At 43.1% G+C, this 27,076-nt stretch overlaps 1 protein-coding gene across 2 annotated transcripts in view; it reads right to left on the bottom strand.

Moving 5' to 3' along the window:
* BLNK (B cell linker) overlaps positions 1 to 20,866 on the bottom strand; it is a 78,176-nt gene extending 57,310 nt beyond the window's left edge. For both annotated transcript variants that reach the window (XM_040254636.1, XM_040254635.1), the window contains exon 1: positions 20,649 to 20,866. In XM_040254636.1, the coding sequence (XP_040110570.1) occupies positions 20,649 to 20,695 (47 nt within the window). In that variant the 5' untranslated portion in view covers positions 20,696 to 20,866. The remainder of the gene's footprint in view (positions 1 to 20,648) is intronic.
* Positions 20,867 to 27,076: the final 6,210 nt, after the last annotated feature.

Below are 27,076 nucleotides of genomic sequence, written 5' to 3' on the forward strand. Positions count from 1 at the left end.
TTCAGTCGTGTCCGACTCTGTGCGACCCCACAGACAGCAGCCCACCAGGCTCCCCAAGTGGATTGCCATTTCCTTCTCCAATGCATGAAAAGTGAAAAGTGAAAGTGAAGTCGCTCAGTCATGTCCGACTCTTAGCGACCCCATGGACTGCAGCCTACCAGGCTGCTCCGTCCATGGGATTTTCCAGGCAAGAGTACTGGAGTGGAAAAAAGCATGTTACAACTCAGTAAAAAAAAAATGTTTAACAATTCAATAGAAAAATGAGCAAAAGATGTGAACACAGAGCTAACAGAAAAAAACAATACAAGTGACCAACAGATCAATAAAAAGTTATTTAATATCACTTATATTTAAAGAAATCTAAATGGGAACAGTGAGGTATAATATTCTGATTATCAGACTGGCAAAACTTAATAAGTATAATAATCCGCAGGGTTGGCAAGTATATAAGAATACAGATATTCTTGGGAATATAAATTAGTACAATCAGTATCTGTCAAAATGTAAAACCACCTTGCCTTTTGACGTGGAAGTCCCACTGCTAGGAATTTACCTTATGAACATAGTCACAAACTATACAAACATACATATCAGAATGTTTATTCCAGATGGGTGTAATAATGCTAATCCTTTCTGCCTCTCCCACCAAAACACCTGGAAACAACCTAAATGCCCATTGATTATTAAAAGGGAACTTCTTAAATACACATTGATAAAGCCGTAAATGGAATACCACAGGCCATAAAAAAATGCATCTCTATTGCTAATATGTAAAAAAAAATCTTGAGATATTATTAAGTTAAATGAAAATGGAGGATGAGATGAAAGAAAAGAAAGAAGGAAAATTCAGAATATGCATGTATGTTTTTTAGGAAAAAAAGACGTATATACATGTGTGCTGGTATGTGCATAGCTTTGTAGAAGGATATGCAAAAAATTGTTACATGGTTGTTTTCAAGGCCAATTGTAGTTAGAAAAATTTATGAATTAGAAAAAAGGTCAGCATATAGGACCATGTTTTGTTTTCTTCATAATGACTTTCTAATTTAAAATACATCTAAATAAAATTTCATATGGTTCTGCCTTGAAAGAGTAACGTACATGAATTTACCTTTCAGGCAAGGCTTTCCTTTCTTCTGAGGAAACAATTTCATTGGAAACAATCCATTTCAGGATTGATTAGGAAGAAACTGAATAATTTCAAGTGGGGAGCAGAGGGCACACTAGTAAGCCAGCTATAACCAAGTGGAATGTCTTTACCCTACTTAATGCCTAAATGGATTGAAGGGCAAAATGAACTGGAGTGAAGGATCCTATCAGAGGTTCGTGAAGAGTGGGACACAGGCAGAGTAATAGGGAGCCAGAGGCTGATTTGTATAAGTGACTTTGCTGTAGGTGTAAAGAGTCATATGTAAATTGTTACAAAAAAGTTTGATGTAATTTTTTCAATTATTCAGCTAGGTAGTTGATGCTTCTTGGCATTTCATAATTACTTTTAATTATAGCGGTTCATGGGGTCGCAAAAAGTCAGACACGACTGAGCGACTGAACTGAACTGATAGATTATTAAAATAATTATAATCTATAATTTTAGCAAGTGGTTGAATTGTTTCACAAACTACATGTTTTGTGTTTAAATTTTTTTCCGCCCTCTGCATCTCATTCACTCAAATCCTGCCATCCACAGACTGCTCAGTTTCAGCTGCCAACCTTGTTACGTGGTACAAGTCGGCATCCCCCAGACCGAGAAGATGTGGTGATACTCTCAGCTCACTTTATCAACTCTTCACACACCGGGTGATGCACAGCTTTTGCTGCCTGAAGGAAATGGCAACCCACTCCAGTACTCTTGCCTAGAAAATCCCATGGACGGAGGAGCCTGGTGTCCATGGGGTCTCAAAGAGTTGGACACGACTGAGCGACTTCACTTCACTTTAGTATCTTCTGCTCCATTTTGGAGCACTTTTTGTCCTCTAGCACAACTTGGAGGATATGTAATAGCAAAGAAATATGCAACTGGACTGTTTCAGGAGAGGATGCTCTTGAGTTGAACTACAGTTGTTTCACTGTGATAAGCTGTGTGTGGGTGAAAATAGGTAAGGCATAAAGTAGCTGCACTTTGATTATCCCTTTCAGAGATATTCTTGCAAGGCTAGGAGAAGGATAATGAGATCTCAATGTTTTCATCTTTTAAAGTTGTGAAGAGATAGCCATGCTTATGTTAACAAATACAATGAAAGACAAAGCTTATCTACACAAATCTGCATTTTAAAACAGCATTAATATGTTATTTTTAAGCAGTATGACATTTTCACATTCAAAATAGTGAGCAGGTCATATAAATAATTATTATTCCTTATATAAACCAAATTGAATATTATATTCTCTCCTTTCTTGTTGTTTTAATTTTTTTTCAAGCTTTTGGGTTAATATCAATAAACTTAGCTATTTACCAACACACTGGAGTAATGTGATCCTGACTGAACCAGGATCTCATTTAGATCCCATGATATCTTGAGAGAGGAAAGATCATTGAAAGTTACAAGCAGTTCTTTGTCTTCAAAGAAGAGTTTAGAGGCTTTAGAATCTGACAGACCGGTGGTTCTCACACTAAACTGTACCAGAATCACCCAGAGTTCCTTGGAAACCCAGAGTTTCACTCCAACCCCTGGGGTTTCTGATCGGGCAGGTCTGTGGTGGGGCTGGAGAATTTGGATTTCCTACAAGTCCCCAGGTAGTGCTGACTCTACCTGTCAGGAGCCCACCCTTTGAGCACAACTATGATTGTTGTTGCTGTGATGATCATACCCTTTTCCACTGCAAACCTTTCAGTTGTGCCAAATAAAACAAATACCTGCTTGCAGAAAATTAAAATCCTCATTAACCCAAGTGCAGAGTTTCAGACAGAGAAACTGATTGGTCAGTTGGGTAACCCAATCTGGACTCATGCTTTACTAGACGGTCACTTCTTTATGGGACTTGACTTTTCTCTGTGTGAATTTAGACTACCTAGTGCCTGTGTGTCTTTATTTATCTTATAGTCATATGCTTTTTTCTTGAACCATAGTTTGCAGCAGCTGCAGAGTGGAGATAAAGGGCCTATGTGCCCCTCACGCTGTGCAATAATCCAAAAGCTACCAGACCTGCTCCCAGCAGAGCACCTGGCTGAGATGTTGCCATTCCTAATACGGTGCTCTAACATGGAAGAACATAGAATGTGGTGCTGTTAGGACTAAGACACGGCCATAGCCCCATCTATGGGGGATGGGCTGCCTCACTGTCGCTCATCCTGCAGACTCCAGTCTAGAAACTGCAAGTGAGGGAAATGAGGATGTGGTAGACAGGTCCTGGGCTCTGGTACCAGGATGTCTCCTGTCTTCTTGGAGCCTCCTGGTTGCTGGTCCCTTGACTACAGGTTGAGTTGACTCCTAGAAGCATTCATTCTCACCATGCAGAGATGAGCTGGCCCTTGAAGTGTTCTCTGGCGGGAGCAAAGCAGAGAGAGCCTGAGGTAGGGTCCAGGGCACTGAGTGAAGCCTTGACTAGTAACAAAAATAAATCATTCTTTGTGATGTACTTCCCTTTTCTTATTCCTCAAACTTCAGTGAAGTTTTATTACACATTCATAACTCTCTTAGGACTGTGAGGAAATAAGGGATGGGTCTGTGGCCAGAGGTGGAAGGAGCCCAATAAATCCAGATGGAACCTAGAGGATGCCATCTGCACCAGGATGGCTCCTAGGAGAATGGTGAATGGGTCTGGAGATAGGCAAGAGCCAGAGGGAAGATGTGGGAGGTACAAGCAGCCTGGGACTCACAGAATCCCAGGCGCAGGGAGTCTGTAAAAGAGCGATAGGATTAGTGTAATTTGAATGGCAAAAGATAACCATTTTTCTTTTCTTTTTTGGACTCAGAGGCAAATAGTGGCTGGTTGCATATGTTGCATAGTTTTTAATTTCTGATGATTTCTGGTTAAAAATGTGATATATGCTAAGTCAAAGAATTCAGTCTGAAAAGACTACATAAGGTATGATTCCACCCGGAATATGGAAAAGACAAAACCATAGAGACGGTAAAAATACTAATGGTTTTCAGGAGTTCAGGAAGAGGGAAGGAAGGATGAGTAGGTGGAACAGAGGATTTTTAGCACAGTGAAACCATCTTGTATGCTACTATGATGACAGCTGTAGGCAATAGATGGTCACTGTAGAATGAGCTTGGATAGATATTCTCCAGACCGGAAGGTACTCCAGAATTGGTTTTTATTATTGCTGTTGGTGGTGGTTCTGGGGTGTTTTTTCGCTTGTTTTTTGGTAGTGGCAGGGAGGGTTGACTGAAAATGCTCCCCAGCATGGCTGACTGGTGTGGAAGGATGGACTGGTGGGATGCAGAACTCTACTAGAACCAGGGTGGGCATGAAGTTCACTGGAAAGGCAGCTGCATATGGCCAGACCATCAAAGAGTACTCCAAGTAAAGTCATATTTCATTAATACCTTTCTAATAATTTTTATTAAATATAGATGATTTGAAAGATGGTATCATCTGCAAGAAGTGCTTTCTTTAAAGTTTTGTAGAAAAAACCCAGAAAATGTCTTGTTTTTAGCTCCTTAGTGCACTCACAGAGAACCATGAGAAGGCAAGCCTTATGATTTTTTTTCACTGTTTTTCGAGAAAAGGTGGACTGCAAAGCAATGTTTATCTGAGAAAATCCCTATTTAATCTGGATTTAGGAATGGATTAAAGAAGTCTTCATATTCAAGCAACTCTTCACAAACAAAAAGAACGAGGCAAATCCTTCCTCCTTCTTCATCCCCACATCCTAACCTCAAGCCCAGTTCTGGAGCTTCATCCTTTCAGTATGCACTGGGCTGGTCCTTCTCCTGCAGCCAAGATCCAAGCCTACAGCTTCCCCTTCACACCAGGAAAAAGCTGCCTCTGGCAATGTACCTCTTCAGTCCATGCTCTGAAGGCTTGTCAGGGTCTATTCAGCTCACGTTTCTAAAACCCAGCTTTCACCAGGCTGCTGTCTCTTCTAGGGCCTACAGCAGTTCTCCAGCGTCTGCTGAACCAAGCCTGGCTTTTTGTCTTGACCGAGAGTTATTCAGCCTCTTTCTGAACTGTGAATTATCCACATCTACTCGGTTGGGTACTCTTAAGACATCCATCTGCTCTCCTCACAACTGGCCTGGCATCTCCAACTTATGTGTTTCTAAGATCAGTTTGGAGTAGAAATCTCTAATGCTTTATTTGGTATATATAGAGAGAGGCAAAAAAAAAAAAAAAAAAAATCCAGTCTCTTGACCACTTCATACAATGAACAGACTTTTAAAAATGCAGTGATCATCTCTAGGTCTGCTTAGCTGACTTCCTCCTTTTTCAGGAGTTTTAATGATCTCACTTATTGACTCAGGACTTATTTTTAAGAAGCTACTAGTCATTTTATGGTATATTTTGTTATTAAATTTAATAAGTAATTAAATAATCTGGTGTTCTTGAAATTTCCAACTTTAAAAAAAAATTTTTCTCTGACTACTCATCTCCTATCACTAGTTGTATCAATTCATATTTAGACAAATTTTACCCTTCTCTTTACCCTCCTGTTCACTCCTACAGCTACAGCCATTGTGATCTAAGGGTGATAGACTACGCCAGTGCCCCAACCCCACCTTTTCTTAAAACAATAACTTTTAATTTTATATTAAAGTATAGTTGATAAAACAATTCTGTGCTAGGTTCAGGTGTACAGCAAAGCAACTCGGCTGTACACATATATCTGCTGCTGCTGCTGAGTCGCTTCAGTCGTGTCTGACTCTGCGACCCCATAGACGGCAGCCCACCAGGCTCCCCCGTCCCTGGGATTTTCCAGACAAGAGTACTGAAGTGGGGTGCCATTGCTTTTTCCGATACACATGTATCTACTCCCTTTCAAATTCTCCTTCCATTCAGATTGCCACATAATATTGAGCAGAGTTCTCTGTGCTACACAGTAGGTCCTTGCCAGTCATCCACTTTAAATATAGCAGTGTGTACATGTCAATCCCAAGCCCCCTATTTGTCCCCCGCCAACCAGTCTCCCCTGCCATCACAAGTTCACTCTCCAAGTTTATGAGTCCATTTCTGTTTTGTAAATAATTTCATTTGCATCATTTTTTCTTAGATCCCTCATATAAGCAATATCATACGATTTGTCTCTCTCTGTATCTGACTTCACTCAGTACGGCAATCTCTAGGGCCATCCATGTTGCTGCAAGTGGCATTATTTCATTCTTTTTATGGCTAACAGTCACTGTATATATGTACCCCATCTTCTCCATCCTTTCCCCCATCTTGTCTCCTTCCCTTCAGCCTCTCTCCTTCTCTGGGTTCATTTTCCTAAATGTCGCTCTACTCATGGATAGTCATTGATGTCTCCCTGTTTCTTGCAGGATAAGGTGCACACTCATTTTCTTGACAAAGGTCTTCAAAATTTGGATACAGCTAAACATTTTAGGAGAAGGCAATGGCACCCCACTCCAGTACTCTTGCCTGGAAAATCCCATGGACAGAGGAGCCTGGTAGGCTGCAGTCCATGGGGTCGCGAAGAGTCAGACACGACTGAGCGACTTCACTTTCACTTTTCACTTTCATTTATTGGAGAAGGAAATGGCACCCCACTCCAATGTTCTTGCCTGGAGAATTCCAGAGACGGGGGAGCCTGGTGGGCCGCCATCTATGGGGTCGCACAGAGTCGGACAAGACTGAAGCGACTTAGCAGTAGCAGCAGCAAACGTTTTAGGGGCTTCCCTGATGGCTCAGATGGTTAAAAATCTGCCTACAGTACAGGAGACTCAGGTTCGATCCGTGGATTGGGAAGATTCCCTGGAGAAAGGAATAGCAACCCATTCCAGTATTTTTGCCTCGAGAATCCCATGGACAGAGGAGCCTGGTGGGCTATGGTCCATGGTGTCACAAAAGAGTTGGGCACAATTTAGTGACTAAACAACAACAACTGACTTGAGGGCAGGATCTTCCCCTTAAAATTTAATATTATCATTTGTTTTATGCAAGACATGTATTTGTTTTAGTTATTCCACAGTAGTCAGTGAGCAGACCAAGCAAGGCACGTGTGGATTCAGAGCTACTATGATACAAGCCCTGCCTCTGGTGATGTAGGAGAAAGGTCCCTTCTGCCACCGTGTCACACGACAGAAACATCTGACCTGTGTCAGACCGAAGGGCAGAGAGAGACAGATGGGGCGGGAGGTGGGGAGTGTGGGGCGGGGGAGCATCTCTAATTCACACAAAATAATTTCCCTTTGGATAATTTCTGTCTCAAAACTGAAGTCTCTGGCTACTGATGGTCATTTTGAAACAGAATGCCGCTTTTGAGTGACTGTTCTGTTTTTTGCATGCAGCAGCCCTGTCCCCTCACTAGCTTCCCTCCTCCTTCCTACAGCCTGGCCCAGCTTCCTCCAGGCCAGCCTTCCTGTGGCATTATTGGTGTTATATTTAGAGTTGCGAATTCAGCAACTGAAGTCCCTTCCTTCTGGAGAGTGTGTCCATGGTGAAGCTGGCATAGAAGTTTTGGTAAGTCCTTTCCACCATAGGATACCTCAAAATGCTCCTGAGAGTAAGGTCTCCCCCAGCCTCATTCACAGACTCAGATACAAGGCCCAGGAGACCCCAGTGCTGCGCTCAGACCACACAGCTCTGAAACTCCTAGTTCTGCCTGTCATCAAGGTAGTCACAGAAGTCTGATGGTGAGAGAGACTTTAGGAATATCCTAGGTCAACCTCCTCTTGGAAGGGAGGACATTAAATTCCAAAGAAATTCTGCCATTGTCCCCAGATTAATTCTGAGGATTCCCTCAGCTCTTTCCCTCACACGCTGCTCCATCCTTTCCGCCTGTGGTCCAAATTTCCTGTTCAAGAACCAGCCTTTCCACAGCAGGGATGTGCCCTCCAGTTTATACCGCAGCCCAGAGCCATGCTTACAAGTCCAGGCCCAGAGAGCCAGGCCAGTGGTCAACTGGATAATCAATGGCACTGCAGTGAATGCCCGCACTCACTGAGCATGTATTGTGTACCGGGTATTTTGCGTGTATTATCTCCTCTAGCCCTCACAGCCTGGTGATATAGGTCCCATTGTTATCCCATTTAAAAAATAACCACATAACATTAAATTTATGATAACTAGTGTTAAGTGAGTGTACAGTCAGTAGTGTATTTACATACACATTGTATCTTCACATTGTTGTGATTATCTCAACTTTTATAGTGAGGAAATACTTGCTCAGAGTAGCAACTTGCCCCAGGTCCTACATCTAGTGAACAACAGAGCTGGGATTTGAAATCGGGCCGTCCGACTCCAGAACCCATGCTGGCAAGGAGCCCTGCATGACGGGTGCTGCCTTGTCTCTGCTTGGCCCCTCGCCAGGGTGGATGGCCAGCTTCAGCATGTGCCCCTTGGGCACCTTCCTCTCTGTCCCTGGAGAAGGCATCCAGTTCCTCCCCCAGCCAAGGGTGTTTACTGAGGACACGTAGTCCCACTGCTGCCCTGCTACAAGTCTCCCTGCTCAACTTGTTGCTGGAAGGCTGCGTGGGCTCTGCAGGGCCTGTTTCAGTCTTTAGGGAGGGGCAGAGAAGAAAGAGGAAGGGACAGAAGGCAAGGGGAGGGAGAAACAGAGAGGGCAGTACACGCAGGTGGCAGGAAGGAATAGGGCAAGGGCTCTCAGGTGCAGAACATGCTCGGAAGTAGAGTGCCTGGGCTCAGCCGCAAGGAGACCTGGGTACCTATCCCCGTGCGCCCCTCTCATCACCCTAGTCCAAAAGGCCACCTAAGAGTCCTGGAGAGGGGGCATCTGTGCACCTTCTATGTGAGCATCTCACGGCCTGGGTTGTCTCACTAACCACCTAGGAACCAGAGAAAGTAATTTGCAAGTTTCTCCAGACACTCTACCATTTCTTTTTTCTCACTGAGATCTGCAAATACTTTGTGGTTGTCTTTGACATGTCTAGACGGCGGATCTCGGTTATAAGCAGACAGAAATTGGGCTGACTTGGCACAACCAGGAATAAGAGGATCCTAGAACCCTGAGTCCTTTCCAAAAAAAAAACCTCCTGGTGCACTTTACCCTGTCAGAGGCAGTTAGGCATGAGACACACTGCCCTGCCACGGATGAGATGATGGGAAAGTAGGTTAAATTAGCTGCACAGAGGTCCTAGGAGATTTGTCCCTTGATGTGACAGCAAAAGTGTCAGGCTCTCGGCTCCCTGATTTTAAGGGTCTGTAGGGATGTAGCACTTTCCTTTATCTCTCTGGTGCTGGCTCTCACTCACCCACATAGCATGGAGGACACGGGGTAAAGGGAAACTTCTTCCTAGAATATGTGGGAGCAGGTTGTGGAAAGCAAAAAAATTCAAGGAGGCTCTTGGGTTTGGAAGAGCCCCTGGAGCTCATGTTATCTAACCCTGTCACTGTGCCGGGCTCTGATTTGTTTCTTGTTCTAACCAGGTGCTGACAGCTGGAATTTTGTGATGTTTACAATCTTTCCTCTAACAGCATGAAAATTATTGTGTAAAGCAGATGATTCTCTTACTTGTCATGCATGTAAGACTGCATGACAAGTAATTCAAACATTTTCAGAAAATTCTGAAAATGTAATTTTGGAAAAAAGGTGTGTTTAAAGAAAAAATTAACCTTAGTGGGGGGAAAATTGAAACTTGGCTGTGTCTACATGTTACACCCCACTTGTCTGAGCAACCATTTCTATAACTAAAAACAAAGATATTTTTCTGGGAGTAAATTTTCAAGGAGTGATATTGCAAGAATGGTATTTCTGATACATCAAAAAAAATTTGCCTCAAGCTCAGCATTTCTTTGGGATCTGAGTGAAAAAGGTATTGGAAAATATCATATGGAGAGATTGAAGTGAAAGGAAGCATTGTCATTCTTAAATGTTTACCCCACAGGAACATTTATTAATAATACATTTTTTGTGGTGGGGTGGCCACACTGCTCAGCTTGTGGGATCTTCGTTCCCTGATTGGGGAGCTAACCCAGGCCCTTGGCAGTGAGAATGCTGAGTCTCACCACCAGACCGTCAGGGAATTCCCCAGTAATACACCTAAAAAAAAAAAAAATGCTTTGACACAGTATCTAATTGGTCAAATGAAATGATCATGGATCCCCATAATATAATATTTTACAGTAAATATGCAAAATAATTTTATTACCAAAAATTCCTCATTCAACTATTTCAATATTCAACTTAGTGAATAGTAAGTAAATTTAGTAAATTCACAGTGCTGTGCAATTACCACCACTATCTCATTGCAGAACAGTTCATCAACCCAAAAGGAAGCCTCAGACCCACTAAGTAGTTACTAGCAATTTTAAAGCAGATGTTTTTCCCCTACTATACTTTCGAGGCACATAAATAGCTTTTGTTTTAATCATGTTAAGAATTGTTTTCATCATTCATCAAATGAATTAGATTCAGTCATCTGGGATTGGTTGGGCAACTGTGATAATCTGTTGATAGGATGATAATAGGAAATTAAAAAGTTTTCTGCTGTAAAAAGAGGACTTTGACCTTGAACAGGGTGTAAAGACAATTTAAGAAGCAAAATAGTCACATACATGTAGCGGGCTCAGTTTTCCAGTGATTTGCTGGTGGTGGTGTTGTTCAGTTGCTCAGTTGCGTCCTACTCTTTGCAACCCCATGGACTGCGGCACGACGGACTTTCCTGTCCTTCACCATCTCCTGTAGTTTGTGAAGACCCATGTCTGTTGAGTTACTGATGCGGTCCAATCATCTCATCCTCTGTCGTCCAATCATCTCATCCTCTGTCGTCCCCTTCTCCTGCCCTCAATCTTTCCCAGTGTCTGGGTCTTTTCCAGTGAGTCTGCTCTTTGCATCAGGTGGCCAAAATATTGGAGCTTCAGCTTCAACATCAGTCCTTCCAATGAATACTCAAGACTGATTTCCTTTAGGATTGATTGGTTTGATCTTCTCGCAGTCCAAGGGACTCTCAAGAGTCTTCTCCAGCACAATTAAAAAGCATCAGTTCTTCAGCACTCAGTCTATTTTATGGTCCAACTCTCACACCTGTACGTAACTAGTGGAAAAACCATAGCTTTGACTATACGGACCTTTGTCGGCAAAGTGATGTCTCTGCTTTTTAATACACTGTCTAGGTTTGTCATAGCTTTTCTCCCAAGGAGGAAGTGTTTTAATTTTGTGGTTGTGGTCAACATTTGCAGTGATTTTGGAGCCCAAGGAAATAAAACCTGCTACCGTTTCCACTTTTTCCCCATCTATTTGCTGTGAAGTGATAGGATCGGATGCCATGATCTTAGTTTTTTGAGTGTTGAGTTTTAAGTCAGCTTTTCCACTCACCTTTTATCATGCTCAAAAAGCTCTTTAGGGATCTTCCTGACCAGAGATCAAACCCTGTGTTGCAGGCAGATTCTTTACCATCTGAGCCACCAGGGTGTTTTCAATTTGGTATTACATTTGCCATTTTCCTTTTTGAAAGTATTTTTCATGTTTGTATTTGATTACACTGTAGTTGTTTGTGCTAAAAATGACTGTTTCCTTCCTGCCTAGGATTGGGTATGGTCATTAATATGCCAAACATGTTTAAAAGGTTATTCTTCACCCTGCAGCTTTTTACATTTTGAACCAAGTAAAGTTGTAAACAACAGCATAATCAACAAGGGAGGACATTTCTTTCTGCCTTTGAGCTTAGCCCTCTAACCCTGTTGTCCAAGCACCTTAGTTATAGCCTCCCTTGATTTAGGTGTTGTTTCCCTCCTCTGACATTTCTCACCTTCTTTTCACCACTTTCCTGAACAATGTTCCCTTCTTTCAACTAACAAATGAGCTGTTAGACTCCGGCCTGGGTGTAAGTGATGGCAAAGAGCTTAACGCCTGAACCTACTACAGTGATGTTTAACCTTGAGCCAGGACTCTAAGATACTGCTTTATCACAGAAGGATGTCTCTCTAAGGACACAGTTGGGGGCAACAGCAGAGCCCAGGCCAGGAGGGATTTGTGGGACATTCTCTGAACCCTTCCTCTCTATTTAATACATTTATGGTTACAACACCCCTATTATGTTATATGGGCTTCCCAGGTGACTCAGTGGTAAAGAATCCATGTGCCAGTGCTAGAGATATAGCAGACATGGGTTGGATCCCTGGGTTGGGAAGATCCCCTGGAGGAGGAAAGAGCAACCCACTCCAATATTCTTGCCTGGGAAATCCCATGGACAGAGGAGCCTGGTGGGCTACAGTCCGTGGGTTCGAAAAGATTCAGACATGACTGTGCAACTGAACGAGCATTATGTTATTTATTATTATTCTCATTTTCCTGAAAAGCTGAGACTAAAAAGGATTAAGTAATCTTCTCAGAGACCAAGACCTGTGGAGTACAGAGCAAGTAGTCAAACCTAGGTCTGCCTGATTCCAAAATTCAGCAAAAAAAACAACAACAAAAAAACATAAAAAACCACTTTTCTGGCGCACTTCTTAAATTATACCACATGGTCCTTATACTTAGTCTATGCATAAAACCAACTCTGCTCTTTTTAATTATCACTCACTCTCAGATTACATGAACTACTGTGAGAACATTCCTTGAAAAATATATAGTATCATAGGGTACCAAACATGCCTGCGTCAGTGTGAAATTCAAGTTTGAACTTGGAAGCATGTAATAGCATGAAATACTGACAGCAATATTCTGTAGGGCCTCACTGGGATTTCTGACTAGTAAATTATCTGCTTTTTAATTTAAAAAGAGTCTCGGAGAAACATTGAACACAGACTAAGCTAGAATGTTTTGCTAGCCAGTAAATAACACAGGAAAAAAAAGAGGTACACATGGCCTGCTCTTCTCTCTACTCACAGGCAAGCATGGAGGCATAGTTCTAGATTGGGCTTTGTTAGTGTGAGCTTATATAGGTAACATCACATCTCTGGGCATTTCACCTGAGGGAGTACAGAGGTGGTTTCTCCATTTTACCTGCCAAGTAAACCTTTCTGATTTGGAGGCTGGGGAGAGGAGGGGAGGAGGCTTCTCCACTGATGTTTGTGTCCTGACATATTGCAGGGAGAGCAGGTTCAGCCAAGGTGGCTCATGGAACTTGTGACCATCACTGGCTACATAATTTCCAGGGCCCAGTGTAAAATGCAAATACAGGGCTCCTAGTTAAGGATCCAAGACTGCAACAGCAGAGCGCTGAAACAAGCATGGGGGCTGTGAGACGGCATGTCACATGCCGTGAAAACTCAGTGACCTCTGCTGCAGGTTCCCTACACTTCAAGGAAGGTTGAAATCTGGTGGCAATCTAGGATGCCCAGCTGGCCTTCTGGGAGGCAGGGATGCCCTGGGAGTAACAAGCTTCTTTCTCAGGAAAGTGGCAGACAGGGAAGCACTTTTCATCTAGGACATGCAACATGTCCCTAAGCTGGCTTCCATGCTTTGCTGTGGAGATGAGCACTGGAACAGCCATGCTGGACTAAGGGACTACTTCCAGTTTGGGGACCTAGGCCATAATGCTGTAAAAGGGTTGTGAATACACCCAAGTGGAAAATCAGTCTACAGATATAGCTGCTGATGGATGGCCTCTCAGAAGGGAGGTGAGGCAGGAGCAGGCAGGTTAGACCGGGAGGAGCAGCTGCGAGGGAGGAGCTGTTGGGAGCAGGCAGTCCCCAGCTGTAGCCCTAAGTACAGGTGTGGGAAGGAAGACATAAGCCTGCCTGCCGAGGGGTATAGAACTGAGGATGGGAGCGCAGGACACAGATCAACAGCCCATAGCAGGAGGGGTGGCTCCCTGAGAGAGGGTGTCCACCACAGGCCAGGTAACCTGTGTGCCAATGTCAGCCGCTTCCTTGCAATGTGCTAGGGACCCTTAAGGTCAGTGGGACCTGGTAGACAGTAAGCCAGGGTCACACTTCAGGGTTCACAGCTCCTTTGATCTTGAGGCAGGACCTCAATGGGGGCTGGAATTCCACCAATCTGCAGGGGGGACCCATTTCTGGAACAATGAGTGTGCCATCCTCTTAATCTCTAATCGTGTGCTTGATTCCTGGAGGCTGAGAAAGCCCAGCAAGTACATGGAATGAGAAAACTGAAGCTGTTACGGAGACCTTAGATATCAACACCTAAAAGAGCAAATAGAGAGCTGCAAGGTCATCTTAAAGAAGCAGAATGGTTCCAGGTCAGTTGAGATTTAAAGGACCTGGCAAATCCAAATCACAAGGCAAGACAAGCAATGTATCTGATGGGGAGGATTGGTAGCCCCAGTGACCACTAGCCTATAAAATCAGAGTTTACCTGATATTTATCCTAACTCAAGTTGCCCAGTCTACTTAAAGAGGTAGAAACAGAGTATTCCAAGGTTGACCTGATGTCTGGAAATCTTTTCCTGCTTTCATTTCTCTGCTTAGGAGAGAACAACATATGCTTCAGTGATTCATGTAGTTCCTGCCATCTAGCTTCGTTTGACATTAAAAATTCTTTTTTCAAAAACAACTCATTGACATACAAACTCAAGAACTTCTGGACTTTCTGCTTGGCAATCACTGACCCAGATCATCCTAGACAGAGGAAAATCAGTCCAGCAAGCAGAGGCCACATCAATGGCAAAGATACATATTATATATTCTAAACTTGAATACATACTGCACTCTAAGTATATACAAGTGAACCTGTGCTTCTCATTCTACATAAAATTCATTCCACTTGATTTGAATCAGAGTCTTCCAACCATAGCACCGTTGACATTTTTGTGCCAGATAATACTTTGCTGTGAGGATTACTCTGCACAGTTCGGAATGTTCAACAGTGTCTCTGGCATCTACCAACTACACATGAGCAGCAACCCCACCCCACATGTGATTATCAGATACCCCCTGGAGGGCAAAACTGTCCCTGGTGGAGAACCACTCATCTAAGTGGTGCAGCTATGTCTGGGGGAAGGGCGGGGTAAGACAGCTTCTAGGGGGTTTATTAAAAAGCCAAAGAAAAGCCATCCAGTGTTTCAATTTCTCTATAATAAGGCATTACTTAATTTCTTTTTTTTCCCTTATTCATGTTCTTTAACAAGCCCAGATGCCTTGATGTCATCACAGGAGGGCAATAGTAAGATCTTCTTTGAAAATGCACCAAACAAGTAAATTCTTCACAGAACAGATGAGCTTAATCATCTGTGGGGGAAAACGAAGAGATTATAAATGTGTGCTTAAAACATTTGGGTACCAGCCCAATCTCTTCCTATCCAGCGATGTAAGAGGCAGGGTTGGAATGTGAGTGTGGCTCAGTTCTCAGAAACCTAATTAATTGTATCGTAGCCCGTTTGGGAACATATTCATGAAGAGGAAGGAACTGTTCAGCCAAGGCACACATTGCTCAGATGATCACTGGATCCAGGAGAGAGGGCGCCTTGAATATGTAGACTCTGGTTTAGTGTTTTCCTGGCAGAGCCGTGCCCAAATGAGAGTGGATGAGAAACAGCGCCTTGAGGTTTCCTAGCTGATGGTCCTGAAATCCACAAACGCTAAGCAAATTTCTAATGTGGCTCTCATATGGCTTGCCCATGAGAAGAAAGAGACCTGTCTGAGAATTCCATCCATTGGTAGGACACAAGTTAGTCCAGTTGAGCAGGTTCTCAGTAGACATAATGCCGGTGAGCAGTGGGAAGAGAACAGGGAATCATACTTCCTGGAAGTCTGTCTTATCTCTGACATCAGATGCTGTGCTTCCTCTGTGCCCTCTCATATCAGCACTGGCCTCTGACTTAAAACTTATACAGAATGATAAGAGCGATGTCCCAGACACACTTATATTCAGGCTGTGCTCTGTCCACCATGATGAGCCCCTGGGCATCTTCCTGCTCTGCTTGCCACTCCAGTTTAAAGGGGGTTGGATCTACTACCATGAGTAGAAAGAGACATACCAAACAGTCACTTGTGAAGGGTGGGTTGAAGTATTGATTGTTGCGTTTACTTTTTCTTTACTTGTTATACTGACCATATGACAAATATTCTGGGTACTTTAGCCCATGCCTTCAGAACACACCTGTGAGGGAGGTATCTCTAGTTTTATTTGACAGCTGAGGAAACTGAGGCTTAGAGAAGTTGAGTGACATCATCAGGACTAGTAGCTAGTAGTTGGCAATTGGAACCCTTCCCTTTTGGGAACTGGTTGCTTTGTCCTAAAATACATCATAGCTGTCTTCTGGGTGATGTATCTGCATGCTGTCTAGTTGAATCCTCTGACCCCAGTGTTCAGAGTTAGACAGTTTTCAAAAAGTTTGTAAGAAAAATGTTTGAAAATGTTTTGAAAACTATCTCAAATAAGTTGATCATTCCATCAGGACATAGTTCCTGAAGGTCATGGGATGAAATGGTAGCCTCAGAAGATGTAACATTTCAAGTATGGTTTTCATGCCTAAAGGACCACCCAGCATCAGAGCTGAGAGGGACTTTGAGAATAATCAGATCCAAACTTCTCAATTTGTAGCTAGGGGACACAAGGGTGATGAAGACCTATCCAGGAAGGGGTGGTAGAAAAAAAAAGAAAAGGGCGTATATGGAAGTATCATGAAATAAAGACTAGAGGGTGTGGTAGGTGAGTGGAAGTACAGAAGGCAGGATGAATCAGACTTAGGGTTAATGGTGACACCATTGACAGAAATAGAGAGGGCCACAGAGGAAGATAGGGACAGAAAGGTGAAAAGAAGATAAATTTGTTTCTGAAGAAGTGAACTGGAAAAGTTAAGTTACTGGAAACTCCAGTTGAGGATTCCAAGACCTGAGAAGAAAAGTCATGTCCCAGGATCTGTCAAATAGGATCGCTAAGTGAGAGCCCTCGTTGTGAGACTCAGACACCCATGACGGCTCTGTCACGCTTGACAGTTTATTAGCCACTTAGATGAAGGCAGAGAAAGGGTGTTTGTCACGTCTACAGTCCATGCAAAGCTAAATGCCACAGATGTCAGAATCAACAGGTAAAATAGCCAAAATAGCTAAAAAGAAGAACTGAAACTGACATGAAATTTATCAAGGATCCATGTAAAGTGCTCTTTTTCTGTTCACAAAGTCAATTGCACACCTATAGAATTAATAAGAATAATAATAAAGGTACTAAATAACCACCATTTTTCAATTCAATAATTATTGTGTGCCAGGATCACTCTAATCCTTGCAGCAGCCCTTTGAGATTGGTGCTATTATTATCTCTATCTTTTTAGCTGAAGAAGCTGGGACCAGAAAGTTTAAGTACAATTTCCTGAAGTCACACATATGTTAATTTGACTGAAAAATACCATATTCTTACACCAATAAGATAAGGATTAGGAAGACTTGGCTTATCTATGCCTGTGTCAAAGACTTTTCGCATTTGTAAAAATAAGTGAATATATATTTGTGGGGGGCTGGAAAGAAAAATACACAAGCACAGGTGGATGAGTCAAACTCAATGTTTTGTGGCAGCCTGGATGTATATGTATGGCTGAGTCCCTTTGCTGTCCACCTGAAACTATCACAACAGTGTTAATTGGTTATACTCCAATATAAAAGAAAAAGTTTAAAAAAGTATATGTAAAACATAAAAATTCCTTCACAAACTAGTTTCATTAACTTGAAAGAAATATAATCAGTGTGATTCAGGATTGTAAATGTCGAAACGCTTACCCAGAACAGTAATATTTTTGTGAACAGGAATATTTACTGTGGAAGGATTGAGACATCAGGTCTGAGGTGCTTTTCTGGTGGTATTGTTACCTTATAAAATCCAGGGAAAATCATGGCTGAGAATTTACTAAAAGATTCTGTAAGTTTTTGGATTCCCATGAACAGAGAAACCAACTTCATGTAGTGCCTCAAGGGGAGAAAAAAATAAAAAATCTGTGCTCACACATTTCTGTGGTCACGTACAACGGAGCCACTTTGCTTTTTTCAACTCTTCAATAGTAGGAACTCAGACTTGACTATTATCCCCAGCTGTCCATCTCAGAAGGTCCATCTGGAACCTTCCCATTCTCCTTCATTTTCTGCTCTTTCCTTCCAATCTTTCCTGCCCTCCTTTCCTGGTTGATTCTGCTTTTTCTTCCTCCTGGTCACTCCTTCTGTCTCTAATCTCTTTTCAGCCCTAGATCAAGGTCATCCCTTTTACACTCCCTCCACCCCCGAAGGACACTCACTATCTCTCTATTTTTCTGGCTAATAATTTAAGCAAAGTATGTTTAAGTGTTGATAAACTTAAGAGTATGGACTCAGCTCTTCACTTATACTGTCATTCAATGCCAAATAATTGCACAGTTGTCAATCCTCTGAAGTGATGTTAACCAGTCAAGACAGAGGGTGCAAACCAAAAGGATCAAGAATTCATTTATGCCCGGCCATCCCATCTAATTACAGCAAATATTTTAAATGGTGCTTCAGGTTCATTGTGTTTACAATTTCATTTCTTTGAACAGTTCCACATCAAGAGTATACATTTTATCAGAACCGGTCAATTCTGTAAAAACAACTCAGTCACCAAGCAGAGGGAAAAAGTTACTTCTGCCTGAGCAGATGAATGTAGTATATGACTATCCACAATACAGTTTCAGTTTTCCACCCTCTAATCTGTGGCTGTACGTTGTCTGCTGATAGCTCTGTGGCAAAGCTGGACTTTGTCCCTGAGGGAGCAATTATAAAGTGATTTAGGTTCTATTGCCCTCCTCTATTTAAAATCTCATCTGGATTTCCTGAAAGAAGTTCTAAAACTTAGTACAGCCCTAGGTAATGGACTATCCCTGAAAAGGACCTTCTACACCTTCTTGTTCCTTTGAGAGAAACCCTCAGAGTTTCTTGGTCATGTCCTTCCGTCCCTCTCCCCGCTCACTGCTCTGCCCCAAGTCCAGGCCTGCAGCATTAGAGGCTTGGGTTACTTAGCCGCCCCTCTCTCACTGAGCATCCTTGACAACCTCCCTGAAGCCTGTTGGCATGACATCTGTAACAGTGCAAACTGTTCTCCAGCTCTGTGCGGCCAGAGCCCTCACAATCCTTTGTGATATGGCTGCACCCTACGTGTCTAACCTCGTCAGGAGCTTCTGGTCCCACATGCCTGCTCTACAGCCTCTGCTGGGAAGGAAGTTCTCACCATCCTACAAACGGATCTACTCAAGGCCCAGCTCCAAGCGTCCGGTTCCCCAACTTCTTTTTATCTTACGTGCCTCTTAAAGACTAGCTCTTTATTTATTTTGTTTTATTGAGGTAACATTGGTTTATCATATTATGTAAGTTTCGCATTTACATATTTCCTACTTCTATATACATCATAGCGTGCTCCCTGCCAAAAATTTAGTTTCCATCCGTCACCATACACTTGACTTCTTTTACCCATTTCAGCCCCCCACCCTCTCCCCTGCTCCTTCCCTTCTGGTAACCACTACTTGGCTCTCCATATTTATATGTTCATTTTTATTTGGTTTGGTTTGTTCATTTACTTTGACAAAGCCTAGTGCTTGATGCATCTTCTCTGTTAAAACATCTTCGGCTACTCCGATTCATTTCTTATGCTCGTTGAGTCACTTACTACTTGCACTATTTTATCTGCCCCCTCCCATGATGGTGTAGCAATGTGAGACCAAGGGCAAGACCTTCTTGACTCCCATTAGGGCCGATCATTCAGCAGCACTTACCAACATGCCCTCAAAGGGACCGACCGCAGCCATGCTGCCTCCTGATTCTAGACCAACAGTTCGTTTCAAACTATCATTTACCAAGGGCCTACCAGGTATATAACCCATATTATAACTGTCAAGGACTGTCCCTTGGCCATTCCCAGGCTAACTGCCCTTAAATTCTGTCTCAACAACCCTAATTCTGTAGCTCCTTATCATTTATGATAACTTCCTTGCTACACGTGTCACATCAACCCATGAAAAAGTGAAGTTCAAATGGTAGCTGAAATATAAAACACTCATTGAACACCTAAAAGTTCCCATGTCCAAAAGTCTTGATATTGTTACAATGAGACAAAAAGAAAATTTTCAAAATAAAAATTTGGAAAGTCTTTTTTTTTTCCATAGCTCAGAGGAGTTTCTTGATTCTTGCCCCTTGGCTCACTTCTGGTTTATTTATTCTTCCTAAGTGGTTTATTTAATCTTTTTATAGATAATTGTACTGACATAAAGACACTGGAAAAATAGATCTAATCTCCCCCCAAACACTTGTGATATACAGCCACAAAATAAATGAGATAGTAAAACTATAATGAATACAAATCATTACAACAATCCTTAGCATTAAATAGAAATCCACAATGAAAACTTTCAGTACTCAGTTTAAATCAAACATTTTTTTAGAAAAGCTTGTGTTTAAAGTCTCCAAGCTGACCATTGGTAGAATCTAAGCCCTTGGCTTTTCTTTTTTATTGTCTCTTCAAAACTTTACATTTTAATCCACCACTGGCAAAGTCGGCTAAATTAAGCCTACTTGTTCCTACACATTTCTTTAAAAACACAGTCCACTTCCCTATAGCAATTGACACTCGGCTTTCTTAGAACAAGCAAAGTATCCCAGCATTTCAGTATTTCTGATATGCTGTAAAATCATTGAAAAAAAAAAAAAGGAGAAGAAAAAGGAAAAGTATTGGATGGCAAAAATCTTACCTCAACTTCTGACTGGCGGGGACAGTTATTTTATTAAGCTTATCCATTCTTTTTGTAACTATACGAGTCACAGATCACTGTCCAGTGGTCACGTCAGCAGTCCCTGGTCGTCCTCGGGAGTAGCATGGTAAGCCTGTGATCTCAAGGGTCCCAGTCACTTGAGTCTGATTTCTGAGAGTGCAGGCTGCTGGCAAACACCTCTGTACTAGGGAGAAGTAAAACTTGCTCGAGCACATAGCCAAGTTTCATGTTTCTACATAATCATGTGATCTGGGTAGCCAGCCAGCTTGGCTGATTACTCTACATTGTGTAAACTTTAATAGTGAAACCTATTGGACATGCAAATTTCCTTTGAGCTGCTTTCTTTTATAACCAGATTTGTAACCAGGTCAGGGCAAGCTTCTGACTGGTCACTACTTCCTGTTGTCCTGAACACAGATAGCCCTTGTTTTCAGCAGGTATCATGCTGTCCCCTTCCTGGGCTCAAGGAAAAGCAGAATAATCATTTCCATCTGAAAGTCTCTTTGGGACTTTCTGCTCATTTGCCTGAAGTCGTGGATAAGCTTTTCCACTTAAAGGACCATTCTATGAAAATGGCATTTTTGTGCAGTTTCTCTTCGCTCTGCTCCCCCACATATTTTAAAATAAATATCAAGTGGTAACAGTTTACTTCAAGAGTTAGAATTTAGTTATCCTGAAGAGCTACGTAAAATGGGAAGACAATTCTCTAGGTATGGTCGTTAGGGATAGAGACAGGAGATCTGGGAAAGGGGAGAGGTTGTCCACTGTACAGTGTGGGCACCTTATCAAGTCGATGGTGTCAGGAGGTGTGCTGATATCCAGATGCTATCAAACAAAATCAAGATGTACCCCAAAGTCAGCTGAGAACAAATCTAACAACCTCCCAACAAAGCTGTTCTGACATCAGGTCGTTGGGAGGTCCCCTGAAGGGCAGGTGCCACTTTCCTCACTGCCTTTGTCCCCTCCTGCCCTCATATCCTGCTCACTTTCAGCCCCTTACCAGACCCAGTGATGGCCAGACATGGGAGCAGTAAGGGGTACCCCGGAACAGTGGGGGGAAACACACCTGCATGGGCTGAACCCATCCCAAGGGGTCCACTTCCCTCCTGGAAGATTTGACAGTTCTTTTTTTACCTCTTCTGAAACCTTCGAACGTATCTGTTCAAAGAGCAGGAGGCAGTTTAGTGTCAGGGAGGAAGAAAATGAGAAAGACGTTCCCTTTGTACCTGGACACTCTTCCTTGTCTCCAGCAGGAAATGCTCTGCTCATCTTTACGAAGTTGGCATATGTTTCCCACATGTATCCAGGTGGCCAATCCTCTCCTGGGCCTGAAGAACACACAGAAAGGGCCGAGCAGAGCGATCCCTGTTACCTCTCCTGTTATAGACCCAAGGTCTGGCTGAAGATAGAGGGAGAAAAGAGAGGAAGAGGCAAAAACGAGAGAGCTGGAGGAAAAGCGGTGGGGGTGGGGGGAGGTGGGGGGAGGGAAGAAGAGGCAGAAGAAGGGAAAAAGAGGAGGAGGATGGTGAGGCAGCGGTGGCAGTGGGAAATGGATGTGGTAGATGGGTCCCTTTCCTCCTGTGCTGCTCCTTTGTCCACACAGAGGTTCTGTATTTCTCCAGGTAAATCTTGATTATTTGCATTCGTGTACTGCCTCTGGATTTCTAGCTCAACCTGATGGTCAGGAGCAGAGTCCTCAGGGTTATTGAAGGGTGGGGCCCTTCTGCTCAGCTGAACTATGGAATTCTCCAAGCTAGTAAGAGAGCAGATCATCTTCCACGAGAAAAATATAAATGCTTGATTCATCCAATTGCTATTTCCCCCAAAATGCAGCTCAGTTTTCTTGCAGTGTATCTCAAAGGAGTTCTGGATCTTCGTCCCTCCTCTCCTCACAGTTCTTAACTGAAAGGAACTGGTAGACCAGGAGGGTGAAGGCACGTAGAATGTCATCAGGATCAGGAAAAATGAGCTCCACTGAATAGGATGGTAATCATCTTGTTACTTCTATATTACTGTAAAGTGCACTCCATTGGCTGCTTTGCTCTCAGCCAACAACTCTGTTCAGCACCTGGGCTGGCAACTTATTTCCCCAGAGAAGAAGACCAGGGGCAAGAGTTACACTTCTGCTTTTTCTTTTTACAGCCACATGTCTTTCTTCTTTTTACTGTGTCTAGTCTGACATGATAAAAATGAGAGTCTGCTTTTCCAGAGTGGACATTTTATCCCATGTGGTATGTAGCGTGATAACCATGACGTTCCAAACTGGCAGGACTGCTGTGCAGCTATAATCAGCTTCCCATGAAGGTCAATGCAAGCATGGAAGTGGAAGACACCAAATCTTAGCTGATAACTTGTGAACGGAAAGAGACCACACAACATAGTTTCTTTCCATAGCACGTGGAGATCGACAAAGCATGATTAAACACTCAGTCTCGATCTACACAGCACAGTGAACATGAAAATTAATTAATTACTATTAATAGATGAAAATGGATAGTACCAACCTTAAAGAAAATTTGGAACTCCTATACATTGCTGATAAAAATATAAGTAGGTACAATCACTTTGGAAACAGCTTAGTATTAGTTAATACATTTGATGGGATATGTACCAATGACCAGCATGAGGTCACGATATAGCATTGTGTCAGAACACTCAAAGTATACCATGTATGCCAAGGTCATATGCAAGAATTGTCATTGAAACACCCTTTCTAATGGAAAATTAAGCAGCACTGGGAACAACTCAGTTGCCCATCAACAAGAAAATGAACAAATTAACTGTGGCATATTCATGCAATTCAATGGTGAAAATGAGTGAACTACAATTGATCAGCATGGATAAATAACAAAAATAATCTGAGCAATAAAGGCAAGTTAAAGAAGATCATACACCATGATTCCAATTATGTTTACGTCTGTTCGTGTTTGAGCTTGGTCATATTTGACTCTTTGCAACTCCATGGGCTGTAGCCCACCAGACTCCTCCAAACATGGAATTTTCCAGGCAAGAATACTTGAGTGGGTTGTCATTTCCTACTCCAGGGGATCTTCCCAACCCAGGGATTGAACCCGCATCCCCTGCGTCCTCTACATTGCGGGCAGTTCTCTACCCACTGAGTATATTAAGGTTCAATTCAGTTCAGTTCAGTTGCTCAATTGTGTCCGACTCTTTGCGACCCCTTGGACTGCAGCACACCAGGCTTCCCTGTCCATCACCAACTCCCAGAGCTTGCTCAAACTCACGTCCATTGAGTCAGAGATGCCATCACACTACCGTTCAAAAGCAAGCATTCTTCGGTGCTCAGCTTTCTTTATAGTCCAACTCTCACATCCATACATGACTACTGGAAAAACCATAACTTTGACTAGATGGACCTTTGTTGGCAGAGTAATGTCTCTGCTTTTAAATATGCTGTATAGGTTGCTCATAGCTTATCTTCCAAGAAGCACAGTTAAAGACATGTAAAACTAATTAATTACTTAGGACATAAATGGTCAAACCAAGGGAAGGAATGATAAATGTAAAATTCAGGTGAATGGTTACCAGGAGTAGAATCGGGAGTGAAGGGATACACAGGACTTCAAAGGCAATGGTAGTGTTCTATTTCTTAAGTTGTGTGGTGGGTCTATAGGTACTTGTTGTAGGTATTAAATAATTAACAAAAATATGTAAATTAACATCTGCTCTAGAGCTATGGGGCAAAGCCAGGACAACCCCCCCGACCCAAGTCTCAGTTAGCCCTGTGAAATTGTGAGGTTTGAGAACAAGAAGACATTATACTGGAGTTTGGGGATGAGACCGACCAGCACTGGTTTCTCTTGGGCTCTTTTCCATGCCTACAAAGGTCCATATATTCAAAGTTATGGTTTTTCCAGTAGTTATGTACGGATATGAGAGCTGGACAATAAAAAAGGCTGAGCATCGAATATTAATGCCTTCCCATTGTGGTGCTGGAGAAGTCTCTTGAGAGTCCCTTGGATGGCATGGAGATCAAATCAGTCAATCCTAAAAGAAATATCCCTGAATATTCATTGGAAGGACTGAAGCTGAAGCTGAAGCTCCAATACTTTGGCCACCTAACGAGAAGAGCCAACTCATTGGAAAAGACCCTAATGCTGAGAAAGATTGAAGGAAGGAGAAGGGGATGATAGAGGATAAGATGGTTGGGTGGCATCATTGACTCAATGGACATGAGTTTGAGCAAGCTCCAGGAGATGGTGAAGGACAGGGAAGCCTGGTGTGCTGCAGTCCATGGGGTCACAAAGAGTAGGACGCAACTGAGAGACTGAACAACAAATTTTCCATGTATCCATTAATGACAACTAACAGCATGCTTCTCAGATGTTTCTTATGTCCCTATACTATGACACCATTCATTTTACATGTGAAGAAACTGATTCATAGAGAGGTTAAGTAACTGACCCAAAGTTCCACCACTCTTAGTGTTGGGATTCAAACCTGAGCTTGATTCCATAGTCTAATCTGACAATCACAGAGTTTTGCCGTCACAAGAGAGATCTGTAATTCAGCAGAAGGTCCTGCCCTGACATCGAGGTATCACCTTAACCATGACCTCAGGGGAATCACTTAATCTCCTCACCCTCAACTTCCATTTTTTGTGGATGAGAAAGGGTATTCAAGGAGGATTCAGACTCATTCTGACTTGGCATTTGGACATGGGCCAATGTGTACAGAAATTGGTTTCCATCCGCGGAAGAGATGCCTTTGATGCACTATGCTAGATTGCTTCCCAAAGTAAGGCTAGTTGGTTGTGGCAGTTGATAGAGCCTTGGAAGTGGTCCAAGTCCTCACTGAAACTGGAAGGTCAGCCACGGTTCACTCCCTCTGGTCTGCCACCCACCTGCTGATGGCTTTTCCCCTGCCAGGGCTGGTTTAGGCAAATTGCCAAAGGAAGTAGGCAAGGTGTGGCATTGATATATGCAGTGTGGCTCTTTGCTTCTAATCATAACTATTCTCATGAAGATTAGCCCCACAACTCTATGAAAGGGGTACTACTATGATTCATGATGTGAAGACTGAGCCTCAGATAGGTGACAGCACTTACCTAAGGCCACTCAGTCTTCATGATCCATGAGCCAGGGCCCTTTAACCCCCAAACCATTCACTTTCTTTCCCCTGTGCTGGCCCCCTTTCTTGGGGTGGGGTTGGGGAGGCTGTCATATAGGAACAGTGGGCCTGGTGGCTTTCTGACACCTGCAGGCTTAAGTGGCAGGAGTTTGCCGTTGGTCAGGCCCATGCCTCGTTAATTGGCCAGTGCCGGTTAAGGGCCCAGATGGAGGAAGATCTGGGAGGAAGTTAGGGAGCCTGGGTAAACCACCAGCAAAAAATAACAGAAGAGGCCAGGTAAAGGCCAAGAGAAAACAGGAAGTGAGGCAGATGCTGCTCATGGTCTATCTGCTCTCCTTTGTGGGGAAGGGGCAGGAAGGGAGGAAGAGGGAAGGAGATAGCACATCTGTGACTTGAACAAATGGGCAAAGGCTCTTTGAAGCTCGGGGCTTCACTTTCATGAGACAAATCAGTTCCCTATTTTATCTGTCCAATAAACTAAATACTCTTTTCAAATATTTATTTATTTATTTTCTTTTTGCCTGTGCTGGGTCTTCGTTGCTGTGTATGGGCTTTCTCTAGTTGTGGCTAGACTCTAGTTTCGTGCATGGGCTTCTCATTGGCACACAGGCTTAGTTGCCTCCCGGCATGTGGAATCCTCCCAGACCAGGGATAGAACCCGTGTTCCCTGCATCGGCAGGCAGATTCTTTACCACTGGACCACCAGGGACATCCTAAACTCAATATTCTGTATATCAAATTGCCTGGAGTGCAGCATCTGTTTTACAAGGGGAACAACTTAGAAGAAAACAGTTCAATAATCAGTTCTAGTCCTTGGTCAGTTAGAGCATTACAATAGCCTGTTGTTAGGACAGGTAACTCCTTGCCCATGCCTCACCTTCACCTTCCCTCTTGCCTTCAGCCCACAGAGCCAGTCTGCCAACAGGACTCTCCTTTGTAATCTTTCCACCTTCACCCTGCTCTCACTCCACCCTACATCCTCACCTGGATCACTCCTCAGCCTCCTGCTTCTTCTCTGTGGCGAGATGCACACCCACTCTCATTCCGGGCTATGTTTCCAACTGCTGACTCTTAAAAAGGATTTCAGAGAGTTTTCCTTTCTTTTAGAACCAAGTATAAATGTAATTTGTGCCCTGCCACTGAGTCTCACCTTGGGGCTCCATCTTATTCCTGACTAATTCCCTGCACATGACCATCCTTTTGGGCAGACTGGTTCTCAAACATCCACTCTCCTTATCAGTCACATGGACCAGCCACCAGCCAGAAACTGCCATCCAAAGGCAAGTTGGGAGGCAGATATGTGGGGTCCTAGACAG

The sequence above is a fragment of the Oryx dammah genome, unplaced genomic scaffold (assembly GCF_014754425.2).
Source record: "Oryx dammah isolate SB20612 unplaced genomic scaffold, SCBI_Odam_1.1 HiC_scaffold_14, whole genome shotgun sequence".
Classification (NCBI taxonomy): domain Eukaryota; kingdom Metazoa; phylum Chordata; class Mammalia; order Artiodactyla; family Bovidae; genus Oryx; species Oryx dammah.